The sequence below is a fragment of the Ursus americanus genome, chromosome 5, assembly GCF_024610735.1.
Source record: "Ursus americanus isolate L20-20 chromosome 5, mUrsAme1.1.p, whole genome shotgun sequence".
In the NCBI taxonomy this organism is placed as follows: Eukaryota; Metazoa; Chordata; class Mammalia; order Carnivora; family Ursidae; genus Ursus; species Ursus americanus.
Genome location: NC_142131.1, coordinates 34,139,795 through 34,152,081, shown reverse-complemented (window position 1 = coordinate 34,152,081; position 12,287 = coordinate 34,139,795). Strand labels below are relative to the sequence as shown.

The window sequence follows — 12,287 nt, the reverse complement described above, 5'->3', positions numbered from 1 at the left end:
GGAAGAACTGATTTCTGCCTGGACTTAGGGAAAACTCTGTAAGAATATCTTGAGCAGGAAATCTTTCCTTCTATCCACCTCTAAAGTGATGACAGATAACACCCTCTTACTGCCTATGGCTTTCTTCTTCAGATTTGTTTAAAAAAAATACCATTTAAAATGTTTTGGGCTTAAGATTAAAAGAAAAATCTGAAAGTTTCTTGATGCACCCTCTTTGAGATTTACATTGGGAGACACAGCCTTTTTCTTTGTTTTCTTAAAGATGTATTTAGTTATTTTTAGAGACAGAGTGTTGTGTGTGTGCATACGTGCACGCGTGACTCGGGGGGAGGGGCAGAGGGAGAGGGAGAGAATCTCCAAGCAGACTCCTGGTTGAGTACGGAGCCCGGACTGGGAGGAAGGGGGGTCCATCTCATCACCCATGAGATCGTGACCCGAGCAGAAATCAAGAATAGGGGGTGTCTGGGTGGCTCATTTGGTTGAGCAACTGCCTTTGGCACGAGTCATGATCCCATGGTCCTGGGATCAAGCCCCGCATGGGGCTCCCCGCTTAGCGGGGAGCCTGCTTCTCCCCCTCCTGTTCTCCCTGCTCTCTCTCTGTCAAATAAATAAAATCTTAAAAAAAAAAATCAAGAATAGGACGTTTAGCAACTGAGTCACCTTGATGCCCCTCACACAGCTTTTTTCTTATAAAGGCATTTGTATGATCGTTTTTGTCTTGGTTGCTCAAATCCTTTAGGATCTGTATTCCCAGATAGGAGTGGAGTGGGGAAAGGGATTAAGTCTGGTTGGGCATGGATGGAAATGATGTGTAAAATCCTGTGCGTAAGGGGAGAAGCAAAGATCTCTCCATGGGGAGTTGGAGGCTGGCAGCAAACATTAAAGTCCCCTTTACCCACTGGCTATCAAATACATCCTGTCTCCTTTCAGTGTGACTGGAGGGTTTTCTTGAGGCCCCTCAAGATATTGACAAATGATTGCTTTTGTACTCTCTCACTCATATCTGGGGCTTGTGCTTCTGGTTCTTAGTGGGGCCTCCTTCCTCTCAGGTAGCTGATCCCAGGGAGTGGGGCCCTTGACGTTCTCTTCTGATCCCAGCCCTTTGGCTGCCTCAGGCTCTGGCAGCTGCAGCAGCTACACTACTTAACGGAGCTCTTCCCTCTAGTTACTGGTTATCCCTACCGTTTCCTCTTGTTTTTGTTAAGTTCTCAAACTTCCCTCTTATGGTTTACTCCTCGGTCCTTTGCAGGTACCTCCGTCATTTATTCAGAGCTCAAGGAGATCTTCAGGAGGTGTTGGTCCCATCGTGGAGGAACAGGGAGAAGGGAGACCAAGCCACAGAGCCATTGAAGGTAAGGTCCATGCGGTGCAGCAGGCGGCCGCAGCTCCAGGCCCTGGTTTCAGGGCTAGCCTGATTCAACCCTCCTCCCAGCTGTTTGCTTGTTTGTTCTCGCTTGGAAGGTTTCGGATGTTAGTACTTGCATCTCTTATGAGTTCTTCACTTCCAAAGCTACTTGCGTCCTGAAGTCTGTATCAAGCCGGTCAGTGGCTGGAATCTGATGCATGTGGCTTAGACTTCCGATGTGCGTATTCATTCCAGATATTGGGTAATTGCTCTTCTTTCTTTTCCCTAATCCTATCCGGTTATAATCCCAAATCAGGTTCCAGTGTAACCCCTGCCTCCCCCCATGAGGCTCTCTGCAGGCATCGATACCTGCATGGATCTCTTTGTAATGTCAGGGACCAATTTAGAATCTCACTGTAGGGGCGCCTGGGTGGCACAGCGGTTGGGCGTCTGCCTTCGGCTCAGGGCGTGATCCCGGCGATCTGGGATCGAGCCCCACATCAGGCTCTTCTGCTATGAGCCTGCTTCTTCCTCTCCCACTCCCCCTGCTTGTGTTCCCTCTCTCGCTGGCTGGCTCTCTCTCTGTCGAATAAATAAATAAAATCTTAAAAAAAAAAAAAAAAAAAAAAGAATCTCACTGTGCTTTGCTGGTTTCATGGAGGTGTGGTGTGGTAATCTCTCCTATTTCCTTGACGATGGGGGAATGTCTTCCTCTACTTACTTCCCTGTAATAACCTGAACAGATTTATGCAAATTAGGTACTCAGTGGGTTTGTCTTCTTAGTTCTGGAGACAATTTTTTTACTTCTGGAGACAATTTTTTACATCAAAAGCAGTATGGATATAAAAGGGCCAGTTGAAGAAATACTAATTCAAAGGTATACATATACTCTGATGTTTATAGCAATATTATACAACAGCCAAATTATGGAAGCAGCCCAAGTGTCCACCAACTGATGAATAAATAAAGATATGGTGTGTGTACACACACACACACACACACACACACACACACTGGAATATTACTCAGCCATCAAAAAGAGTGAAATCTTGCCATTTGCAAAGACGTGGATGGAACTAGAGAGTATTATGCTAAATGAAATAAGTCAGTCAGAGAAAGACAAATACTGTATGATTTCACTTATACGTGGAATGTTATAAACAAAACAAACAAGCAAAGGGAGGAAAAGAGAGAAGCAAACAAAGAAACAGACTCTTAACTACAGAGAACAAACTGATGGCTACCAGAAGGGAGGTGGATGGAGGGATGGGTGAAACAGGTGATGGGGATTAAGGAATGCGCTTGTTGTGATGAGCACCAGGTGTTGTATGGAAGTGTTGAATCACTATATTGTGCACCTGAAGCGAATATTACACTGTGTATTAAATAACTGGAATTTAAATAAAAACTTTAAAAAAGGGCCAGTTGAAAAATGTGATAAATACTCCAGTAGCTATAGGGCTTATAAACTGGATTAGTCTGTTTTATCCTGACATCTCAGATGCTCTTTTTGTGTATCTGTTCCCCATTGGTGATGATATTAAATCATGACAAAGTTTTGGGTTTTACCACAATTCTGTTTTGACATTTATTCACTGGAATTATTTTTTTTAATATTTTATTTATTTATTTGAGAGAGAGAGAATGAGAGAGTGAGCACTCGGGTTGGGGAAGGGGCAAAGGGAGAGGGAGAAACAGACTCCCAGGTGAGTGGGGAGCCCAACGCAGGGCTTGATCTCTGAACCCCGAGATCATGACCTGGGCTGAAGCCATATGCTTAACCAACTGAGCCACCCAGGTGCCCCAACTTTTTTTTTTTTTTTTTTGAGAGAGAGAGAGAGTGAGAGAGCGAGCATGCGAGTGAGCAGGAGGAGGGGCAGAGGGAGAGGGAGAGAGTGTAGAGCCCAAACCAGGGCTCCATCCTACAATCCTGAGATCATGACCTGGGCAGAAATCAAGAGTAGGATGCTCAACCGACTGCACCACCCAGGTGCTCCTCATTGGAACCTTTATATATGTATGTACATATGTATGTATAATTCGACAGAGATAGAGACAGCCAGCGGGAGAGGGAACACAAGCAGGGGGAGTGGGAGAGGGAGAAGCAGGCTCACAGCGGAGGAGCCTGATGTGGGGCTCGATCCCGTAACGCCAGGATCTGAGCCAAAGGCAGACGCTTAACTGCTGTGCCACCCAGGCGCCCCCTCATTGGAACTTTTAAGAGCAGAATTTGGGGTAAGCTTGGTCCATATTTATTTAAAATACAGATTCTCAGGTCCCATCCCAGACCATCTGAGGCTTGAGATGACCTCTCTAGTTAATCTTAGTGCACATTAAAATTAAATAAACACTGTTCTATGGGATTTTCATCGCTAAATAAAAAGATGTAATTATAACTTGCTTTCAAGGCGTATTCCCAGACAATATTAAATGGAGGATTCAGGAAGATCAGATGTCTAGATGACCCAAATGTTTTATATTGAAATGTGCAATATGTCTTGTTTGCTAGCCCAGCTCATTTAAATGGTCTCGTGATTCTTCAGCTCCTAGCACCTTTTGGATGCATCACACTGAATACATGTTTGTATCTTTAAACCAATATCATCATCTCCAGATAAGTGTTCAGAGTCACGCTGGAAGGCTTCGGAAGTGCTAAAATAATGTTTCAGTCTGGCTGAGAAGATTCTTGGGTTTTCCAAGATGCTTTCCTTTTGGTTTTTTCCTTTCCAGCTTAAGTTAACTTTCTCTCAATTTTTATGATGGAAAGATCCCTGAGAACTGCCTCTCTTCTACAGCTGTTGGAAATAGCTAATTAGGCTTGGTGTGGCTTGCTTATTAGCTCCCTGGGGTTTAATAGCTGCAAAGGTCAGGGCCAACTAGCTACTAGGACAGGGTCATAGTGTGAATGGCATCTGGTCAAGAAAGATAAATATGACAAGATGGTGAACAAAGCAAGGTTATTATTATAAGAGGTGTCACCCAGATGATAATGAAACTTAAACAGTGAAAAATCACTCAAATCATGACCCAGCCCCAAAGGAAAGTAACCCCTGCACTTCCAGAATTTACTACAGCACTGTGATTGTTTGGCTTTTAAAATGTCACTTGTAGAAATGAAATAGTTGAGAATGCTGACTTCAAATGAAATAGTTTTCTAATTTTCAAACTATTCCAAGTGTCACTGAATGACCAGTTTAGGTCCCTGGAGAAATAATTATAACTTAAGGCCTCTTTGAAATGTAGACACAGCTTTCTCTTTCTTTTTCTCTGTCTTTCTCTCATGCACCTCATGAATAATTTTCTTCAGAATCATTTGAGGAAGCACGCTAATGAGGACTTGAATTTTCAGTACTGTTCCTAATGCTGCTTGTTACTGGTGACAGTGTATTTCTACTGTGGCTCTCCATGGAAAGATGGCCCATTCCAGGAAAATGACCTCCATGAACCTTTAGAATTCCATCTGCCCTTTTGTCACTTCACTGCTTCTTGAGATGGAATACTGCAGATGTTCAGATCAGAATATCATATGGCCAGCAGCGCCACCCCCTCCTTGCAGTCTCATTCAACCTTCATTAAAATGTGTATGACAGCACAGAAAATGAACGCAAGGAAAATGTGGAAATTTACAATAATGACAGAAGGAACCCTGGTGGCAAATGCTAGAGTCTTGGAGGAATCCCTTCTCATTATATAAAAGGCAAGTGGAGTAGACTGAAGGAATGACTGTGGCACACCCAGGTTTTAGATCATGCAAGAGTGACAACTGAAAAATGTAGGGAGATAATGCATTCTCCACTCTCTACTGCCTCTAGACAGACACCCAAGGTTTGTGTCTCCCAGAAAAATAGAGAAGTTGCCTAACCTTGCAGGTTGATCATTAAGTGGCCAAAGTACTCTTCCCATCACTACCTCATTTTTCTGCACACATAAGAGAGGGCAATCTTGGACAACAATGAGAAGTAATTGGGGATGTACCTTTGGTTAGAGATTGTCTATATTTTGATAAGTTCAGTATCTTGTTTTAGCTGGGGTTCCCACAGAAGCATACATTGAGACAGTATAGCAAATCATTTACTTTGAAAATGACCACAGGAAGGAGTGTTAGAGGATTAAGTAACCCAGGGAAGAGAGTGTAGTAAATAAAAGTTTTTATCAAGCAAGATAGCACTGCACATGACTGAAGTGTAATCCTTCTGGAGAACTCTGAGTGCCTGTCTGAAACATGGACCTCAGAGCTGTCCCACCTAAGAGGCGAGGGAGCTGGGATATTTATACACCATCTCCCATCCTTTATTAAAGGTGGCTCCTGGGGGGATAGTGTAATTTCCCTGGCACATCTATGTATTGTACAAAGAAGTAGAGTTGCTCTGTATGCCAGAAAAAACCTCAGACAAATAAATCTAGGTGCTGACAGGGAGAAGGAGATGTGCTCTGAAGCGTTAAGGGTGAGGGGGTCTGGGAAGGCCACCAACAGCATCTACAGTCCAGACTTTGTAGCACACACATTTCTTGTGCTCCATGTTAGGCTACTTTACTGTATCACTGATTCTGCAAGGTCACAAAGAAAAAGGAAAAGAACCTACAACAGGAAGAACGGTGAGTCTCACTGTCTGCTATTACAGTTTGTGCCAAGATCCTCATCTATCATTTTCCTTCCGTTCCACCCTTGTTAGAAGCCTCTCCTCCTCAGCCAGCCCCTCTACAGGTTTAGGTTGCTTGTCTGGTGGAGTAACCTAGACCTTGACCTCTGAGAGGTCTAAGTCCCAGGTTATGATACATTTCTTTTGTGCAACCCTTATGACCGGGTAACTCTGTTAACACCCAAACCACCAAAGGTGGCCCTGGTTGTGTGTCACTCAGTGTACCATGCCCAGGTGCTCAGTGTACCATGGCCTCAGAAGCATTCAGGAGCTGCTTTCTTTGTAATGAAGGGCTCTCTGCTGCAGATGGCATGGGCTTGCTCCAGACCTACAGGGGTTTGTATTGTGATTCTCCTATGAAGGCTTGTTAAAGAGTCTACAGAGGCCAGCACCATGGGATCCTCTGCTCCCAAAGCCTAAGCACTAGGACCTGCTCCTCCTACCACACCTGGACCTGCTCCAGAGCTCTCCCTTGCTCCAGGCCCGCTGTATTTGTTTGCTAGGGCTGCCATCGCCCAACACCACAGACTAGGTGGCTTGATAAGCAGAAATTTATTGTCTAGCAGTTCTGGAGACTAGAAGTCTAAGATCAAGGTGTCAGTAGGTTTGGTTTCTTCTGGTGGCCACCTTCTCCCTGTGTCCTCACATGGCCTTTCTTCTGTGCATGCAAGCCCCTGGTGTCTCTCTGTATGTCCACATTTCCTTTTCAAACAAACACATCCATCAGATTGCATTAGGGCCCACCCTAGTGATTCTAATTTTAACTTAATCACCACTTTGAAGTTCCTGTCTTCAAATATAGCCATGTTCTCAAGTACTGAAGGTTAGGGGTTCAAAGTTGGGGGACACAGTATAGCTTATAACACCCACCCAAAACTGACAGCCTTCTGACTCACTAATGGGTTGGAACAGTATTCAAGTGTGATAAGTATAGTGTTCAAAATTTGAAATATTCTGCTGAGCATTGTGTCCCTTTCTTGGTGGTAAGAAGTACAAAGTACACTCATTTGTTCTTTCCTTGGAGGGGAATGGCCCATCCCAGACCACTGTCCCACCTGAAAACTACTGATCAGATCAGGGCAAAGCCTTGGTAGGTTGTGAGGTTTATCTCCCACTCTCTGATCCACATGTGTCTGATCCTTGCATCCAGAGTACTCACTACTTCCTGCTCCCCAAGCATGAACAAATGATGTCATTAGTATAATGAATCCATAAGACCTTTCACAAACTATCCGATGATCAAGATCCTGTAAAACTCTGTTGTGACATAGAGCACAGAGGTTAACATAGCCCAGAGGACATGGGAGTGAATGTATATTTCTCTTTGTTCCAAGTGACAGCAAACTGGTTTTATCCCCTCCTTTCTAGTGGGGGTTGAAAAGAACGCATTTTCCAATTCAATAGCCTCAAACCGCGTGCCAGAGGCCCTGCCGATCTGTTGCAGTAAATCAAGACACTGCATCTGAACGTGGCTGTGGTTAGTGTTAGTACTCAGTCTGAGGATATGGTAGTCCTCCATCAGCCGGATGATCCGATTGACTTTTCTAGGGGACAGACTAGTGAACTAAATGGAAACGTGATGGAGACCACGATCCCAGCCTCCTTTAAGTCTTTGAGAGCAGCCTTAATCCCTGCCATTTTACCTATCCAAGTTGTCTTGTCAGTGGCAGGCGGGGGCAATGTCAAGATTTTCACCTGCTTTTCCTACAATGTATCAGTCAGGGTCCAGTCAGGAGATGGATACCACGCATGTTATTTTAACAGAGAGAAATTAATGGAAAGAATTGTTTGAGTATTTATTGAAAAACTGGAAAGGCAAAGAGAGAACACTGAGGTCCCTCAGAAACTGCAGGTTTCTATCATTCTGATTGCTGGGGGGACAGGGGAAGAAGTTGGAGCTCTTTCCACTTGAAAGCTTGGAGTGGAAGCCGTAACTCAGGTCTCTAGAAGGGTACTACTTATCTCGTCCCAGTGGTTCTCAGCTCGATGGAGGGGCCCAAGAGGCTGTGGTCCAGAAGCTTGAGGAGACCCTGCCCAGGTGGTGCTGGTGTATTTGAGGGCCACCGTGAGACTGGTGCTGCAGGTATGGGACAAACTGCAGATTAGATTCAACTGCTGTGACTGTAGCAAACTGCCAAGGTTAGGGTGAGGAATGAGACTAAGGTGATGCTGATGGGAATATCCCACTAGTATCTCCTATTAGCAGAGTCATATATAGGGTATTTTTGAAAAGAAAAATGTGGTTTGCAGAGTTCCAGCCCCAGCATCACAGAGCAGAACATTGAAGGGGGCGGGGTTGAAGTTGACAGACAATAACTAGCACAGGGCTCTTACTCCACAGGTCAGGCAGCCGATAGGAAATTCTACCAATGCATTCTCATCCAGATTATGCACTCAAGAACTAGGGAAAGGGCCCTAGAGAGGGACCTACAATGAGACACACTTGGGCCCAGCCTCTACTCATCACTTGGCCTCCAATGCCCTCTCTGTAACACGAGGATCCGGACAGTATTTTGGGCCGCTAAGTGTTAGTGTCAATTCATATCCTATATCCAGTAGACCTTGAAAAGTCATATGGATATTCTCCTTTCTCTGGTGTGCAGTTGTTGAGGCCAATGGCTCTGATGCTACTATGGAGACTTGCTGTGGTGTTGCAGAGTTCACCACAAGGGGACCCAGCCACTTCTTCAAATGATTGATTCTATATTTGAGAATTAGCTCTGGTCTGGAAACTGGGTGAGTGATAATGACTTTGCATTGGCATAGCTGACATCAGCTTTCTGCTCATCTACTTTTAATCTCTTGCGATTGTGCAGATCAAGCAGTATTTTTGTTTGCTGACCATCTATCTTGTCCTCAGGAACACCATGGCAGCCTCAGCTATCATTATGACCTTGCTGTCCATTATGATAATGATGGCCCACCCTTGCCTCTGGTTGGTTAAGTGCTACTTTCTGGCCTCTGCCTTCCTGGAATCTCACCATCCCCACTGACACTAGGGAGCCCAATGGCTGTCTTATGTAGGCTGGTGTTGACAGTACGAGACAAGACATACTGCAAACGCCAACAGAAATCCTGTCCCACTGCATGACAGGTGAGGGTCTATTAGTTGTGCTTTGGCACGTTGGAGGCCATCACCACTCTGCTCATCAGGATGCCTGGCTTCAAATCTTGATTCTGCCAGTTACTTGCAGTATGACCTTGGGCAACTTACTCAGTGTCTCTGTTTCTTTCCTTGTAAAGTGGGGATGATACTAGTATTTGCTTGGAAGGGCTGTTGGTTAGATTCAATAAGGTAATACCTAAATTGCTTAAAATAGTGTGTTGCATATCATACCTTTAAAAAGTATTAGTTGTTACCATTCTTATTAAAGCAAAACAAAGCATTTGCGAGAATGTTAACCATTATTGTTCAAAATCATTCTGGAAATAATTAAAAAGCAATTAGACATAAAAAAGGGAGGTCAAATATTGGGAGAGACAAAATTATCATTAATTTATGGTTTAAAAAATTGATTACTTGGAAAAATCCAAGAATACTAGTGAAAAACCCTTCAGAATAAATAAGAGAATAAAGTAAAATGGTCCAAGTGAGTAGTTTCCTTAGCACTGAAAATAGCCATCCAAAATATAAATTACATAATCAGGGAGAACAAATCCTTACAAGAATCAAAGCATATATAAAGGAGACTGCAAAACTCTAAAAGCATGAAGACAAATGGGGGACTTTGTTTCTGGATGATAAATCTCATGATACTAGATATATTGGTGTTCTCAAAATTAATTTATAATTAATTATAGAATTCCAGTCAAAATCCAAACATTTTTAAATCATTTTATTTATTTATCTGACACAAAGAGAGAGAGAGAGAGAACACAAGAGGGAGAGGCAGAAGCAGGCTCTTTGCTGAGCAGAGAGCACAACATGGGGCTTGATCCCAGGACCCTGAGATCATGACCTGAGGTGAAGGGAGATGCTTAACTGACTACACCACCCAGGCACCCCCAAACATTATTTTTTAACTTAAAAATGATTCTCCAGTTTATTTGGGAGAATAAACAATGAGAATAGTAATGACAAATGTTAAAATAAGAATAATAGAATATTTATCACCAGATGTCAGAACACATTTATAAAGTCAAATAGTTTAAATATTTTTACTGGTGGATAAGTAGACAAAAAGGGAAAAAAAAGAAATGCTTAGAAGTCTATAAATAGGTCTTACATATATATTTATAAGTTAGTATATAACAAAGTTCCATTTCAAAATAGAATGGAAAAGGTAGACCATCCCATAAGTGACTTTTCAGCAATGGCTATTTACCTGGGAAACAGTTAGCTTCCCTAACTCATGACTTACTCTAAAATTAATTCTTTTTTTAAAAAAGATTTTATTTATTTATTTTACAGAGAGAGATTGTGAGTGAGAGAGCACAAGCAGGGGGAGCGGCAGGTAGAGGGAGAGGGAGAGGGAGAAGCAGGCTCCCCACTGAGCAAGGAGCCTAATGCGGGGCTCGATCCCAGGACCCTGGGATCATGACCTGAGCTGAAGGCAGAAGCTTAACCAACTGAGCCACCCAGGTGCCCCCCAAATCAATTCTTAACTGATTAAAAATCAACCATAGAAAGAAGAAACCATAGAAGAAGAAAAAGTAAAATTAGGTAAATATTATATAATCTGGGGGTGGAGAAGGAAAGGGCTATGTAAGATGGAAAACAAAAGACAAGAATCATTGATTTAAGGGGTTTTGGCTCAGGGCGTGATCCCGGGGTTCTGGGATCGAGCCCCACATCAGGCTCCTCCACTAGGAGCCTGCTTCTTCCTCTCCCACTCCCCCTGCTTGTGTTCCCTCTCTCGCTGGCTGTCTCTCTCTGTCAAATAAATAAATAAAATCTTAAAAAAAAATCATTTAAGTATGTAAAAATTAGAAATTTTTGGTGTCATAAAGCATCACGAACAAAACAGAAATTGGGACACATATTTATAAATTAAATGAGGAGCACCTGGCTGGCTCGTTCTGTAGAGTGTGCAGCTCTTGATCTCAGGGTCATGAGTTAGAGCCTCACGTTGTATGTAGAGCTTACTTAATAAACTTAAAAAAAATAAATGCAAGACAAAACACTGAGTTGTTTTTCCTCTTTTTAAAAGAAGAGCTCTACAAATTTATCAGAAAGGTGTAAACAGTTCAGTATAAAAATGTCAAATACACAAATGAAAATCGTAAGAGAACAAATATTAATAGTATAAACAAGAAAACTGTGTTTAAGAATCAAGAAATGGAAGTGAAAGTGTTTTCATTTTTAAATTCTGGTATCAAAAACCAATTATTTATAAATTATGATATCCAGGGGCACCTGGATGACTCAGTCGATTAAGCAATCAGTCTTGATTTTAGCTCAGGTTGGGATCTCAGGGTCATGAGATTGAGCCCATGCTCAGCATAGAGTCTGCTAGAGATTCTCTCTCTCCCTCTCCTTCTGTCCCCCCTACCCCCGCTCGCACTTGCATGCATGTGCTCGATCTCTAAATTAATTAATTAAAATAAAAAAAATGTGCACATGTAAAGGCATACCACACAGATTCTGAGGGTTTGGTTCCAGACCACATAATAAAGTGAATATTGCAATAAAGTGAGTCCCTGAATTTTTTGGTTTCCTAATGCATAATAAAAGTTATGTTTATACTCTGTTGTAGTTTGTTAAGTGTGTAATAGCATTGTGGCTAAAAAAAAACCAGTGTACATACCTTAATTAAATTAATTAAAAATACTTGATTTCTAAAAAATATTAATCATCATCTAAGCTTTCAGGGAGTTATAATCACTGATCACAGATCAGTGTTAGAAATAAAATCAGCATTAGAAATATTCCAAGAATTACCACAGTGTGATACAGAGACATGAAGTGAGCACATGCTGTTGGAAAAATGGTGCTGAGAGGCTCGCTCTCCACAGCGTTGCCACAAACCTTCACTTTGCACCAAACGGTGTCTGCGAAGTGCAACAAAGCAAAGTGCAATAAAATCAGGCGTGCCTGCATGTGTGTGTGTGTGTGTGTGTGTAAAGAAAAAGACAAGAGGGGGCGCCAGGGTGGCTCAGTCGTTAAGCGTCTGCCTTCGGCTCAGGTCATGATCCCAGGGTCCTGGGATCGAGCCCCACATCGGGCTCCTCCGCTAGGAGCCTGCTTCTTCCTCTCCCACTCCCCCTGCTTGTGTTCCCTCTCTCTGCTGCCTGTCTCTCTCTCTGTCAAATAAATAAATAAAATCTTAAAAAAAAAAAAAGAAAGAAAGAAAAAGACAAGA

The 12,287-nt window shown here is 42.8% G+C and overlaps 1 protein-coding gene across 1 annotated transcript in view; it reads left to right on the top strand.

The window, feature by feature from the left end:
- Positions 1-12,287, top strand: part of LOC123800257 (uncharacterized) — a 265,278-nt gene that overhangs the window by 119,865 nt on the left and 133,126 nt on the right. The window contains exon 3 of the mRNA XM_087862091.1: positions 1,250-1,352. Coding sequence (XP_087718217.1) covers positions 1,250-1,352 — 103 coding nt within the window. The remainder of the gene's footprint in view (positions 1-1,249; positions 1,353-12,287) is intronic.